Genomic DNA, 16,992 nt, shown 5'->3' on the forward strand with positions numbered 1-16,992 from the left:
AAAAAACTGTTTTAGCCTTAAAATTAAAAAATTACACGATTATAGATTTTAAAAGAATATCTACAAATATTCATTTTATTTTAAACAAAAGTTTAAAAAATCCAGAAACAAGTTAAAATTGACGATTATTGAATCTTTGAAAAATATTTAAAAAAGTACACGGTGATGTTGGATTTAAAAAATAACATTTGTTATATCCACGATTATTGGATGTTGAGGAAAATTTACAGTAATTAGATTTACAAAAAAATATATATTTTCAAAAAATATATATTTTTTTTTTTTTTTTGTAAAAATCAAAAATTTTTGGGGCACCCTAAAAACTTGACAATTTTAGGTCTTTGCAAAAAATTTCCTTCAAAAACTATTAATTATGTCATTGCGAAAATACCTATAAATAATATTTAATAAATAGATTATCCTTGTTGGTCCTTAAAATCCACAATTAGTGGTCTCTTGATTCTGAAAAATAATTCTTTGAAACTCCATAATTGTAGGTCTTTCGGTATTCGAAAAAAAATATTTATTAAAAATTCAAGAATATTGGCCTGTTGGTCCATGAAAAAAAAAATGTGATAACAAATACGATTGCTGCCACTCTTTGGAAACATATTTCTCCAAATCCGTGATTTTCAAAGGTTATTAATCTTAGTTGTTAAAAATATTATTAAAAAAGTCCTTAAAAAGTCCCTAAAAACGCAAAATTATGGGAGTTGGTGGCAGAGGACTTCATTATTATATTTTTTTTTATTTATTATATTATCGTGTTTTAATTAAATTAGTTTTCTACAAAATATTTGCTGATATGTGATGTTAAAAAAAATCGCCATAAATTCCAATTAAATCATTATTTATGGAATTCCAATAAAACCCTATTATTTTTTATTTTATTTCACACAAATATTTTTCACATATCTGCCATAAACTATTTTAATATCAGGTAATATAACACTATTTCAGTAGCAATTTATTAAATTCTCTTCATCAAATATATCCATTTGAAATGTTCACATTACCATCAACTTCCCCTCAAAGTCAATTTCCATAAATACGTGTGTGTGTGTGCCTTTGTTCTCCTTCTCATCCTTCAAAAAAAAAAAAAATCCTTTCATTCCATTTTGAATACCAAAAAAGAAAACAAAATTAATTGATATATTTATTTATTTTTTTACTTTTTCCTACCCACCCCTCCCTGAAGTGGTGTGTTCGTTCGCATCAAGGACAAGAACTTGCACGTTGAGTGCTTCAAGTGCGCCACTTGTGGCACCAGCTTGAAAAACCAAGGTTACTACAATTTCAACAACAAGTTGTACTGTGACATCCATGCCAAATTGGCCGCCATGCAAAATCCACCACCCGGCACTGATGGCTATGTTCCCGTACCAATCAAACCGTAAGTATAACTTAAAATATTCAATAAAAAGAAAAATTGTATATTGAATTGGCAGATGATACATTGACCGGCCATAATTATATTTGTAAATAATTTCAATATTGTATGCAGTAAAATATTACAACTTTTTTTTTTTGAGAGGGTTACAGCGAGCCAAACAGCTTTATTTAATAAAGCCATGCCTTTGAGTGTGGCACAATTGTTTTATATTTGCAAGCACTCAATTTATGTTTGATGTCTGGTGGATTCAATTTTTTTGTTAATCAAAAGGGAATATTGTGTTTGTACTTAAAATGGATTTTTGAACGAAAAAGCGTTCGTTAGCGAATATTGTTTCATTTTACACACTCTTAATTTATAATATTAGTTTTTTAAAAAAGGGATTTATTTTCTGATTCTTTTATATATTTAATATATTCTATTTCTATATTTAATATATATCATAAAAATTTAACCTTTCGTATTCGTTGAAAATTTTCTTATAATGTCACTATCCAATAGCCTTCCGGAAATTGGGAATTTCAAAAGGATCTGATAGTACTCGGTTTGTAGACCAAAAGTCAAAAATCGGGGTTTTATTCTTAACTGCCTTTATATAAACCTTACCACATACAAATGGGGGCCAAAAATTTGAGATATATTTTGCAACATTTTATTTAGAGCTTCATTTTTTTTAATATTTTTTTCTTTTTTTTCTTTTTTGAACAATTTTTCATTTAAAAAATAATAGAACAGTGGTGGCTTGTTTGTTCGGGATAACATAGAATTTTGTTATTGCGAAATGGTCAGGCTTAAATCGTTTATTGTTGTTTTTATAAAAACAAAGTTTGTTTATTTGTGGAGAACGATGGTAATGTTTACCAGGGGGTAAGGCAGGGCAAGGGAACTGATGAGTATTGGTGGCTCTTCCCGAAACCTAGTATTCCCTGCCTTATCCCCTGGTAAACATTACCATCGTTCTCCACTAATAAACAAAGAAATTAAAAAAATTGAAAAAGCACTAAGATTCGCCGGGCCGAATTTTGAACACCCTCCACTAATTAAAAGAAATTTTTCAAAAAAAGATCTGTTAAAAAAACTGAAAATATAATAAAAACAAGTAAAAAACATTAAGTTCGGCCGGGCCAAACTTTTAATACCCTCCACCTTATGGTAAAGGAAACATTAGAAGAAATGTGGCAAAAACCATTAAAATGCCGAATGTCGGGAAGTGTCGTTATATGAGAGCTATGCCAAATCGCTAGAACCCATTATGACACAGAGATATACAATTTTCAGACAAATCCGTGAAAAAATGTTGCAAAAATCATCAAATTACCGAATATCGGGAGGTAACCATTATATGAGGGCTATACCAAAACGTGGACCTATAATTTCAATAACTCGCCACATGGACTGGGACCCATTATGATCTACAACTACCAATTTTCAGAGAAAATCGTGCAAAAATGTGTCTAAAATCACCAAAATACCGAATATTGGGAGTTTGGGTTAAATCGGCTTAGAATTTTATGCTTATTATGAATATATGTACTTTATGGGGTCTACGATGAATATTTAAGGATGTTATAAACGGAATGACAAAGTTAATATACCCTCCTTTCCAAGGTGGAGGGTATAATAAGGCAACCTTATATTTGGGCATTGGACCTTTATATGCAGATTTTGTCTAAGGGCATTACGATATTCAAATACGAAACTTGAAACAATTCCTGTAAAAAATTTTAATGCCGTATTTAGGGATGGGCTATACAAAGATGTGTACCCGTATGAGCAATAGGATGTAGTACCCATTAGGAACTATAAATTCTAAATTCGAATATCAAAAGGTACAGTTATACGGGGACAATGTTTATACCTTCAGCCATATCTCTCGTAGTGGGTAGCCGATTTGGTCCGAGCTTGGTAAATCGTAATATTTTTATCAAACTTAGATAAAGTTGGGAGATGGGAAATATAGGTGTACCCCTTCTGGTATTTCCCACGCAAAAGGTCTTAGTTTTCAAAAAAAAAAAAAAGGAGAGAAAGAGAAAGGATAATCCGAAAGAGTAAGGATTATCTGATTTTGCTCCAACTATGCAAATCCTAATATTTGCATCAGTGTTAGGTCAGGTGCGAAAATAGACAATATCGGTCAATATCCATCAAATACCTCCCCCACCAACTGTCAAAATTTTTAATAATTATATCTCTTATAAAATGTGATATATGAATCTGGTGATCTTCAAATTACACACATGACAATTATTTAACTAAAGATTTGGTGTAAAGATGATAATATATATCGGGCCAATGGGCAAAAATTTTGAATATTCATGAAGTTTATAAAACGTGAAATTCACATCCGATTTTTTTCAAACCTGGCACGTCTCAAGATTTTTTTCAACACAAGATCAGTTATAAAAATGGTGGAGATCGGACCATACGCACAAAGGGACAAAGGTTTGAATAATTAAAACGAATTAAGCATCCGTTCGAAATAAGCATCAAGTTCTCTTCATATTTCATCCACATTATCCCATTATTTCTACAGGGATATATAGGTCCTCTTCTTCTGGTACCTCCCCCACAAAAGTCCAAAATTGAGAATATCTATGAAGCTCATAAAACGATTCCATTAAGACCTGGTACATGTAAATATTGCCATCAACAGAAAATCTGTTATAAAGATGGTAGGGATCGGACCATTTCTTCTTCCCACATATGGTTGAAGATTGTGAAACATAAAAGCGTAATAAGGATCCAACTCTCTTCAAATCTCATACATACCTACATTTTTGCTTACACAAGATCTGTTGCGAAGATGATATATATCTCCGAACCTCTTCTGGTACCTCAACCACAAAGGGTCAAAATTTGTAATGCTTTTATTGGTCATAAATTACTAAACAATGTATCGTAATATATATTATTATATATATTATTATAAAATACAATTCAATGTTGATTTAGCCATGTCCGTTCGCCTGCCTGCCTAATTTGCCGTCTGTAAAAATCTTTCTAGCTTCCAAACGCAATATATGAGTTTTAGATTCGCAGAATTTTTTGGAATTGAAAATGGGTCATATAGGACCTATTTGGTGTAGAACACATATTACGGTACCGGTACACCTTGTGGAATGATATTGCATAATTAGGAGCATGTTCTCATATAGACCCCACGTAACGGCACTCTGACCACGTTTTCTATCGGATTTGTTTAAAATTCGGATTTATTTTTCGAATGGGTTCATCCACAGTCGATTTTACCCATTTTGTTCTCAGATTGTTTCACAATAAATTAGACCCCTTGTAGCAGAAAATGAAGACTTCATGTTGTGATATGGCGCCCATTTAATGGTACCGCCAACTTCGGGACATTTTCCAACCGATTTCACTGGAATTTGCAGCTCAAAAGTGAACTCGGAGTATCGAATCCAGATACTCTTAATTATAAACCTCATTGTGAAGGATATTAAAAATTAGGTACGGATGAACCTGACGTAATGCCCCTTCTGAGTAAATGAGCTATAGGTACATTTGTAACCCTCATACAGAACATAAATCAAAATATTGACAATAATGTCTTTCAATGCAGATCAAGCTGTAAAAAGAATTTAATTTCTTTAAATTTCTGCTTCTTTAAAATTAATTTTTATCGTCTTTAAAAATCTGATCATTCATTTTTCAAGTACATTCTTCAGATATTTGCTGCATACACAAAAATCTCTATGAACTCTCAGTAATCTATCACAAAGCCTCAGCTTTCATTTTAAAACCTTCATTCAAAACAAACCTAAAATGTTCGTTTTTAAATTCCTCCTCCTGCTAAATATTTAAACCTCAAAAATGTTAGCAATACGGCTTCATACAAAATAATCCCAAAATATGTATATATCTTCAAATGAAAATGCCACGCTCACACCACTAAGTGGTCCACAAATTTGTCATGCATTCTATAGCTACATATTATTTATTGCATGTTCTGTGATTTCAGCCATTTGAAATAGCCAAATGTGTATTCGAATATTTACTATTAATTACTGTGAAACACCGCAATAAATCTCATTTATCAGAACTCTCAACGCAACGACGAGGACGGCGGCGGTACGTTTCAATCTAACTGTCAAATAAATGAAATTAAAATGCATTTTCAAAATTTTGACAAATGATTACCCAAATTGAAATCAACCTCAATAAGGTCGGAAAAATGTCAAACACCAGCAAGCAAAGCAGGAGGGCGGGCGGGTTTGTAAGCATTACAAATTCATACAGTCGAATTGTCAACCATTTGTTGGCGTCCAATGTGATTGGTGTGCCGCAACATTGCAATGCCATTTATGATGTTGGTTACGGTCATGATGATGCTGTTGATGACGTTGCTGATCAAATTGATGATGCAGGGATCAACAACAATTTAATTTTCATATGAAAAGTATGACAAAATTAAATTAAAAGTTGCCAAAAATGCCAGATAATCTACCATGTATGAGATTTGTGTGTGTGTGGTGCGTGCAAATGTGCATGTTTACAAAATTATTCCCTACACACACATACACAATAAAAGTAACATGAATTACACATCAAATGAATAAATGCGGATATGCTGTGACTACCCAACATACCAAATTGACTTGAGAATAATATTTTAATAAGCTTACAAACATAAGCCTAAAGCTTGAGAAAATCTTGAGAATGTATTGAGAAATGTTTGTTTAACAATTATAGAATAATCGAAAAGGAACCCTTATTCATAAGCTTATTCTTGTAATTGCAGAATAAGCTTACGAAAGTAATATTTTATAAAGCTTATTTTTTCAATGGTAAAAAATATTTATTTATTCATTTTTTAATTATTTTACATATTTCATTCATTGATTGCCATCCCAGCTGTCACTGCATCCTGTTGCCTTGATACCTAGATGCTTTCTTTCCCCTTATTTGAGCTTCTGTATCTCCTCCACTTATTCTTCACTTCTGTTGAATTCCTGCAACTTTTTGACGCCTCCATTCTGAAATGAGATTGAAATAATTTATACTACAGATTCCCAGTTTTATTATTTATCATTACCTTAGAGTTTCGTCCGGAAATGGGTCCTAAATTCGCGTGATTTTGATTTTAACCAAAGAAAATAATTTTTTGTTGACAATTTTCACAAAAAAAATCAAAACAAATTTGTCAACAAAGGACAGATTTGAGAAAAGTTTGTGCAAAAAAGTGTTTCTCAAGCATTGTTGAAAAATTCTTATGATAAACTATTTTCATAATATTATTCTCAAGCTGTATTGTATTTTTGGTATGTTGGGTAGTCAACAACCGTTTTGTATGAGGATATGTTTTAATAATAAACATATGTATGTGCGTGTGACTGTGTAAGCATTTCCGTTTTGACTATTTACTCTATATGCAAGAAAATTAAAACGCACACTCACTCTCGCCCAGTATATTTACATAAGTACTCATCTTTATATACAACAAAAATGTATAGTTAGCGCATTGGTGATGTGGTCAATACGGTTGCCAATATGTCAGCCATAAAACATATTGGTTTATGCCAATGCATCTAGCCATGCATGGATCGGCAAAATATTGACAAAAACGAACGCCAAATTATATGGATGGTTGGTCAGTGTTATATGAGAAAAAAGAAAACATATAGCAAAAAACAATTCGTATGGCTCTGAATGCATTGTGGAGGGGTAAATGGAAATGGTTGTAAAATAAAAAAAAAATACAAAAATAAACAGATTATGTTTACAAACTTTCAATGAAGCACAAAAAAGACCATTTAAATAAAATAACATTTCAAACAAGAGATCAATGGTGCCTAAAAAATATAAAGAGGATTTTCGAAACGATTGGATTTCAGTACTTTATTGAAAATTTCTAAAAGTTTGTTAGATTAAAAGAAATGGGATCAAGGGTAACATTGGTTTGTCATCTTCACTTAATTTCGAGGACTTTATAAATAGTCTTTTCTTTCTCCCAGTGGAAATAAATGCACACAAATTGAATTAGATTTTTTTCTCCCGGCCAAAAAATTTGTAATTTTTCAGTTTTTTCATAATTCTTTTCTTTTTTTGGTATAAAAAATCTTAGACTTTGATATTTGATGCATAAGTACAGGCAATACAAGAATTAACAATCAAGCCTATATATTGGCATCCTCTGTCATTATAGGAAGGGTGTACTAAGTTATCTATTCCGTTTGTGACACCTTCAAATATTCGTTAGAGACCCTATAAAGTATATGTTTAACCTCAGCGTAAGATTTTGAGTTCATTAAAGGATGGCCCTCTGTCTACCCGTTTAAATGTTAGAGAGAGAGAGAAGTACATAGAGAGAACCTTGAAATTTCGCATAACAGTTTGCGTTGTATCTAGGACGGTTCTACCGGCGATGGATAGTTCCAATAAAGACAATTATTGGATCACGTCTTCCTTGAACTCCCATAAATGCGTTGCTTTAAATATATTTGCTATTTAAAAATATATCCTTAATCATATGGCTACAGATGGTAGTATATTCATTTAATATAGCCAAAACGAGCTAAATCGAAATAAAAGTTTTAGACCCTAGATATCTTTAAATGAAATCCGTTTTAGGACTTTTGGAGTCGATCTAGCAGTGTCCGTCCATCTCGTTGTCTGTCGGTCAGCCAGACTGGCTGGTACCGATTTCATTTAACTTGGTACACCGTAATATGTTATCAAATTTAGATCGAGTTCGAAGATGTGCACTACTAGTTCACTCCTTCAGGTAACTTCGGGTACCTCAGCCACAAATGTTAAAAATGTTGAAAGAAAATAACATTCCTCATATAAACGGAAAGGATCTTTAAATTTTATGCAAACTTTGAAAAACCCAATATTTTTATCTGTGATATGTGAGGTATGAATACGGACAACATCGGCCCCCTCCATCATGTACCTTCCCCACAAAGGGTTAACATTTTAAATATTCATAATTCTCTTAAAATGTGAAATAAGATATATGTCACACATATCAATATTTCGTCCAATCCTAAATCTTATATGAAGATGGTCTGAAACGGACCACTATTGCTGATATTTCCCCTACGAAGCGTCAACATTTTGAAAAATCATGATGAATGCAAAAGTTCAAAATTTGTAAAGAAAATAATTTACCTCACAGAATTTTGTTCAAACTTTGTAAATCCTAATATTTGTGAAAATGGACAATATCGGCCCACCACTTCCAATACATCCCCCACAAAGGGTTACAATTTAGAATATTTGTAATTCTCTTAAAATTTGAAATAAAAGATCGATTGTCTTAAATTTTTGCACATGTCAATATTTTGACATACCCTAGATCTTGTATGAAGACAGGCTGGAACGGACCACTACTTTGGAATACCCATGACGCTCATAAAAAGCGACAGAGGCTTTCGATTATTTTCAAACTTGGTACATTTACAAATTAAATATGGCCTATATCAGTCGATGGGACTGATCGGTCTAATTAATCGGGGAAGATACCGATGAAAAGGATCAATATTTTAAAAATAAAAACAAGTAAGCAAAGACAATAGTCCTGTGGGGCCGACCAAGTGAAACTACAATATGTAGGTAGCCCCATAGGTCCAAATCCATTTTGGAAGATTTCATTCTTGAAATAATGTCATAGAACTCTACCCAGATGTTACCTTTAGCTTTTGGACCAGGGGCATTTGCCCAGTATTTACGCACTCCGTCGTGTTGTTCGGTATTCACAACAATTTGACACGTGTTGTGACATGTTGTGGTCCATTTTGCAACTAAATATCTTTCAATGGTAACTCAAAATGCTAGGCTTTTTCCCTGTCCTCAACTCTTTTCTCATACAAATTTTCGTTCAGGTAAAGATCGTAAATGGACCATGTAGGTCCACGTTTTCATGTAGCCCCCATACAACGGTACCTCCCGATATTCGATATTTTTATGATTTTAGCGACATTATTAACCGGAAAGGGATACTACAGCCTAAAACAGAAAATTGTCTGTGCAGGTCCACGTCTTCGTATAGCCCCCATATAATGATACCTCCCGATATTCGGTATTTTGGCGATATCAGCAACTTTATTCATCGGAATCGTTTCAAATTTAGTATAACCTATTGAAAAAAATTTCGAATGCAGGCCAACGTCTTCGTATAGCCCCCATAAACCTTTACCTCCCGATATTCGGTATTTTCATGATATTAGCGACATTATTTACCGGAATTATTTCGAATTCCGTATTTGAAGTTCGTAATAGTACCCATTGCGATGCCTATGACAAAAATGTTTGATACCTCCACGTCTTCATATAACCCCCATATATTTGCCTATTTCACACTTAGCATGGCAACCCTAAAACATAATGCGGTTTTTATTTAAGTGTTAGTTTTCGGATTTTTTTGAAAATTTTCAAGTTCATTCGAAATGGTAGAGGGTATTAAAAGTTTGGCCCGGCCGAAATTAGCTGCTTTTTTACTTGTTTATTATGATATTTTTACTCGATTTTCTTTTCGGACAAAAACCACTCCGAATTAATGAGAATTGTAAAAATCCTTGCTATATATCCGATATCTTGGCTATCAGCATCACTGTAATAGTCAGAAGTGACCTTTTTTGCGATTTCGCCGGGATTAAAAATATTCGCGGTTTAGCTGAAACTTTCATATTTTGCTACATAAAAGTTATAGTTTATTTCACTCCCTAAATATTACCCCATGACCGTCCAAATTTGGCTTCTGCTCAGTATAATATTTAGTAGTCTTTAGTACGAATTTCCGAAAATTGTGAATTTTATTAGCCTCGCACCAATGGTGGTTTTGATACGACTTTTTGAGTTTTTTTTTGTTACACATTTGGTACAAATTACAAATACTAGCTGAAATCATTTGTTCAGTACAATAAAAGTAAAAATTTGTTAATCTACCTTCCAGAATACTTTAACTTCGTCAGAATACGTACCAAATTTCAAAACTCTGGTTCGATGATTTCACTTTTTTATAACATTTAATACAAATTTTGAAAAAAAAAATTTGCCTTTGGCCAATAGTATCAAACATACGGAATTTTAGCTCTGAAAGTACAGAGTTTAAGTCCGAAAACCACAGTTTGAACAATTTTAAATATATTGAATATAAAATTTCACACAATTTCAGGACACTAACTGCATTCCTTTGCCACTGATTCTATTGGTATTTTTTTTTAGTAACCAAACAGCCCGATTTTCAAGACTTTTTTTCACAGAAAATGTTAGCTTCATAAAACTAAACCACTCCAATTTTAGTACTTCTCACTAAGAATTTGCAAAAATGTTACCTTATATCATGCTATGAACCAATAGACAGTTTCTAGTTTTTGCCTTGTCGTTTCTACCCTCCCACATCAAAAATTTATCAATGTATAATTTTAGGATTATGGTTTTACTCCTTCGTATTTAGTGCAGTTGTTGCATAACTAAGACCAAACTTCACTCCAAATTGCAGAATCCGGGCCTATCAGTAAAATATTTGTTATTTCCAAGAAACTTTTAGTATTTTTAAATTTCTATGAACTCAATCTTATAGTATGACCCACATCAACAGTGACCAACATGGGTAATTTCAAGATTATAGCTATACAACTATAGAGTTGTAGCATCATCATCAAAATTATAATACCTTTCAGTTCGACGATGCAACCGTTTCGTCTTGACGTTTCCGAAGCAATCAGTCAGTCAATCATCATTTTTACAATTCAATATACATATATATATAAATCAATATCAATCAATAATCTCTGATGATAATCTAAACCCCACACTAATACAATCTTATTCTTTTTTTTCTCCCACTTCACAGCAACACCAAATTGAGTGCTTCAACCATTACTTCAGCTTTGAGTGCTCATGGTTTTAATGGCGTTAGCAACGGCAACTCAACCCCAACTCCAGCACCGGTAAGTTTCATTGTTATATTCTGACGCCTCTCAATGCAAGGGCGTTCAGATTGTGGGGAAAATTCTCTAAATGAAAGAAATGAAAAAAGAAAAAACCAAACGAACATAAATAAATAAATGTTTGAAAGTTTTATATGTATAAAAAAAAAAATTTGATGTTGTAATACTCCTTCAAAAGTAAAACGTATTGTAACTACTAACACTACCACAAGCACTCCAAAAAAAAAAACCCAACAACAAAAACAACAACCACCACAACCACTTTTTCTTTTTCAAATGCCATTCAATACCACAACTCCTTGTCCCAATACCAGTGCTCATGTTGTTACTCATCTCAAGATGTGAAATTTTTTACACAATTAAAAAAAAAAAAAATAAAATAAAATAGAAAAATAAAAATAAAGCATTTAAAAGAAAACACTCGCAACACGCACAGATCGTTGCGCGAGTACCACCGCACATATTAAAAAAACACACACTCTCAGAAAACGCAAACAGGCCACAACAACAGCAACACCAAAAAAAAAAAACACATATTTTGTTGGCCCAACAAAATGGGGGGGTGTGGGATAACAAGGCGGCAAATTTAGATGTTGCCAAAAAGTAATGGTAACAAATAAAAAAAATACGTTGATATGCAAATTAGCTTAAGTATTTTGTTAAACTTTAAGAAGGCAATAATAAATAGAAAATAAAAAAAAATTAGAAAATAATGGTGCATAATACCGTTTAATAGCCAATGTAGGGGTAGCTGTGATAGCATTTGGTTAGAAGATCAAAATCCCAAAAAGGCTTTGAGTTTCTAGGCCAAATTTTTTTGGGGTCCATTTTATATATATATATATATATATATATATATATATATGTATTTATATACAGCCTTAACTTTAAACTTAACTTCAAAAATTTAAGATAGAGCTTTAAAATTTGATGCAAGTCGTTGGTTAGCCCCCATATAAGGGGGCTTTTTTCCCGTTTTAAAGTAAATTTTCCATTAGTTATATTTTTATACCCTCAACGATACATAGTATGGAGGGTATATTAAGTTCGTCATTCCATTTCTAAGTCATCGTAATAGTAATGCTTATATATTCTTGACCAGAGTAAAGTTCTTAGGCGATTTAGCCCTGCCCGTCCGTCCGCCTATTGTAACCATGCTAGGTTCAAAACGAATTATGACAGAAAGCTAAAATTGTGCATGGCTCGGACTTTTGTCTGCGGCAGGTCAAGTTCGACGATGGGCTATATTGGTTCACGATATTGTATAGACCCCATATAACGGTAACCCCCGATATTCGGTATTTTGATGATTTTAGCCACGTTTTTCAATGGAATTGTCTGATATTCCGCACAAGGAATTCATTTAGAGTACAGTAAGAGAATGGTCTATATAGGTCCATGATATCGTATCCTTTAAAAAGGAAATCAACCGACATTTGGTACTTTGTTTCAAAATTCGTATTTAAACTTCAAAATGGGTACTACAGCCTATATGTATGCAGGTCCACAAATTCATATAGGCCACATATAACAGCACTATTCTTTTTTCGATATTTTGATGATTTTAAAGATATTATTCACCGGAATTAATTTCATTATTACCGACATTTTTATCGGAATTGTTTCAAAATTCATATTTAAAGTTCTTAATGGGTTCGACAGGCAATGACCAAAATTATTTATGCAGGAGCACGTCTTCGTATAGCCCCACATGACGGATTTCCTTTTAACGACATTTCTCAACGAATTTTTTGGAAATGTTTCAAGTTCTTTCAAAATCGTGGAGAGCATTAAAAGTTCGGCCCGGCTATTTCCGGATTCTTGGCCCTATTTTTCAATTGGTTTGGCGCTTATTTGGCATCTTGGTTTCTAAGCGGGTAGAAAAGCTCTTCGAAGAAAATTTAGAATGAAGGTCAATGCTTCGGAGTAGTGCCCATATAAAGGTATCTCCTATATTTAGGCTATTTTGGGGGTATAGAACCATATTAAAGAATCATGTCAACATATGATGTAGTTCCTATATAATGGTACTTTACAGGTCCACGTTGCCAACCAATAATTTTACCCTCAGCCTATGTCAGTTTATTAAAATATATTTTTAACCGAAGAAGTGGACCAATATTATCCACTTCGCATTTGACCTAATTAATATAAATATTACGACGTGGCAGGTTTGAGCAATATCGACTACTTCCTCCACTTTATATGAGATGATTTTTTGGCAAATGTCGAACATTTGTAGGAGTGATAACAGAAAGCGTATGTATTTCACATTTTCATTGAATCTATGGTTATTAGAAATATAGAGATTCGCGAAGTTTCCAGATTTGTAATTATTCAAAATGTTGACCCTTTGTGGGGGAAGTATCAAAAGGAGTGAATCAATAAATCCCATGTTTACATAAGATCTCTGGTTAAAAGGAATGCTTAGATAAATCAAGTTTAAATTATTCTAAATGTCGACTCGTTTTCAGTGTACCGATATTACCCATCTCGTAACTGGATCGAAGTTTGACAATAATATTATGATGTACCAAGTATGGATCAAATCGGATATTCCCTTCGAGAGTTATAGGGCACACCAGCCAGACAGATGGACGGGAACCTCTATACCGACTCCAAATGTTCTGAAACAGATTTGGTAAAAAGAGTCCTAAAGACTAAACACCAGTATTTCGGTGAGGCACGTTTTGGCCATATCAAATGATATATACCTTCTGTAGCCATATAGCTGATGGCATAATAAAATCATTTCCAATTTTTGAGTTTTGTCTTTTTTAGGCGAAAATCATATATTTATGGTCCATTAAATCGAAATTTCTAAAAACCTAGAAAATATGCACATAGGTTATTTTGCTCTGACAAGGGAAAAATCATCGGGAACATTAAATGTTCCTCTATGCTCCCCTAGCCAAATGCTTGACTTCGGTGCATGTGTTCCGGTTTGATTTTTTTAGTTTTTTTTCTTTTCGTTTCGAAGAGTACCCAAAATAATACTTATGCCACACCTCCCTACCTCCCCTACTACCACCTCACACATGCAAAAGGGTAACAGCAAACTCAGCAAGAATGTAACACAAATAGTAACAGTTGTATGTTTACGTTGTGCTACAATGTTTTATACAACAAAAAACCAAACGTATCGTATAGAAACAATGTAAAAGCCGAACAAAAAATCAAAAATTACACCCACACGCTACAAAAAAAATATCGAACGAAATGAACAACGATCTAGGAGGACAGAGAAAAAATCATGCACACACACCCAACAAAAAAAACCGAATCTGCAACATAATGCAAAAATAAATACGAACATGGCAGATACACACAGATACAATTGTTACAAATAAAAAATAAAATACTACAAAAAATCGCTGCTATAGATATTTTGCAAACGCAAGTCGCATTAGGGGTATTCACTGTCAACGAAATCATTCTTTAAGAACAACATACTGAAAATATTTATAAAAACGCTTTATCCAAGAATCCGACATTATAAGTCGTAAACACAGGGATATTTTAGACTTATGAAGATGTATTTTGCATTTACCAAGTACGAAGTTTAAGGAATATATTTTTCGAAGTTTGAGGAAAGTCACATTTGAAGTTCGAATAAAATATGTATACTGTTCGCAATGTAAAAAATAGGAAAACTTCCTTCAATTTCTATGCGGTATGTAAAATATATTTTTAATTTTTATCCAAAAGTTAGGCACCAAGTTAAGTTACTAAGAAGTGCATCTTCATTCAATATCTATCGGTTAAAGAAATATTAAAAATGCCGATAGTCTTTAAAATACCTCAAGTCAGCTCGAACCGCCATGTGAGTACAGGCAGTACCAAACGAGGATATATAATTAAAACAATATTTTAGCCAACTAGAACATTGCCGGATAATTCCGATCAAATTCAAATTCTCTGAAATGGATTTCGGCTAATGAGGAATTGGGTCTAAACCCGTTGTTTCATGGATGTACATTTTTATACCCTAAGCTATATGGCTACAGAGGGTAAATATCATTTGATACGGCAAAAATGTACCTCATGGAAGTAATGGTTTTAGATCCTAAGTTTTTTTGGACCAAATCAATTTCAGGACATTTGGAGCCGATCTAATTCTCGAAGGGAGTATTCGATTTGATCCAATCTTTATACATCGTATTATTATTGTCAAATATTATTCGGAGATGAGCAATATAGGTCCACTTCTTTTGGTACACCCCTACCCCCCCCCTAAAAGATCAACATTTTCACAAAAAAAAAATTTTCCTTATAGAAAAAGATAGGATCATCCAATTTTGTGGAAACTTTGCACATCCTAATAATTTTATTAGTTCTAGTTGAGGTGCGGAAATGGGTAATATTTAACCACTCCATCAAGAACCTCCCTCACAAAGGGTCAAAATGTTGAAAAGTTATAACTCTTATAAAATGTGAAACAGGTGTCCGATTGTCTTCAAATTTGGCAAACCTCAATATTTCTACCAAGAAAAGATCTGGTATGAAGATGGAACACATCGGACCATCCCGTCTTGTACCTCCCCCACAACGGGTCAACATTTTTAATAACCATGAAGCTCATAAACTTCGAAGTGAGCAAAAGATTCTTTTCAAACTTTGCACATCCCAATATTTTTATCAACACAAGATCTGATGTGAAGGTGAAATATATCTGACCACTCCTTCAGGTACCTCCCCAAACAAATGGCTGAAATGTTGAATAATTATTAATTATTATATACAATTTGAAACAAGAGTCTGATTGTCTCTTAATTTAACACACCCCAATATTTCTGCTAACACAGGAGCTATATCGGCCAACTCCTTCTTGTACATATTGTTAAAAAATATTCGCATAGATTTGGAAATAGATGTGCGATTTTCTTTCGCAAATCAGTATTATATATGCAGTACAATAATTCAGTCCACTATATCTGGCAACTCACCTACATCAACATATTCTCACATGAAGTAAAGGAAGTAGTCGGTATAATCTAATTCTGGCACGAAGTAAAATTATTATAACAAAATTAGATCAGTTTCGAAATGAGCAATATTGGACCACTACTTGCCAACTCCACCGTAGACGGGGGACAGTTTGAATAATCATAATGTAAATCAAAATATATCCTAAAATACACGAACATTAGCTTAGGCTATAGATCTGACGACTAAATAGACTTATACTCTTAAACTTGTTAACCATATCAAATCGTCTAAAGTCCTAAGGTTATAGGCATAATTTCTGTATTTTTTTTACGAGGAATTGATGATGACATACTCATATTATGATTATATTCTTTTCCAACCTTCCAATGCAATACAAAATAAAAAAAAAATCCAACTGCGATTTGTAAAACACGTTCCCATGGTAGTTAAACAAATATTACACAACCCTAAGGCCACCACTAATCAAAACAAGACACAAAAATTCCAATGAATCATCACGAAACGCATTCAAAACTTTGTGACACATTTATATTTACTTCATTTTGCATTCCATGTGCATTCATTTCTTTGTCTGTCATTTTTGTCGCTCTCCTGTCCGCACTACATTTGGTTGCGAAAAATCGGCCAACAGTGAAAAGTGAATACTCTCTGCGATATATTTGCAAAATAGTATTATTTTTTTGTTGTTTTTGTTTGATTTACATTTTATTTTAGTTGAAATAAAGGCTTTTTCGAATG

At 33.0% G+C, this 16,992-nt stretch overlaps 1 protein-coding gene across 9 annotated transcripts in view; it reads left to right on the plus strand.

Moving 5' to 3' along the window:
- The window catches only part of LOC101897210 (PDZ and LIM domain protein Zasp), a 368,113-nt gene that overhangs the window by 312,943 nt on the left and 38,178 nt on the right, over positions 1-16,992 (plus strand). For all 9 annotated transcript variants that reach the window (XM_020034594.2, XM_020034597.2, XM_020034598.2 and 6 more), the window contains exons 8-9: positions 1,199-1,393; positions 11,208-11,304. In XM_020034594.2, the coding sequence (XP_019890153.1) occupies positions 1,199-1,393; positions 11,208-11,304 (292 nt within the window). The remainder of the gene's footprint in view (positions 1-1,198; positions 1,394-11,207; positions 11,305-16,992) is intronic.

Source organism: Musca domestica, unplaced genomic scaffold (assembly GCF_030504385.1).
Source record: "Musca domestica strain aabys unplaced genomic scaffold, Musca_domestica.polishedcontigs.V.1.1 16, whole genome shotgun sequence".
NCBI classification, from domain to species: Eukaryota; Metazoa; Arthropoda; class Insecta; order Diptera; family Muscidae; genus Musca; species Musca domestica.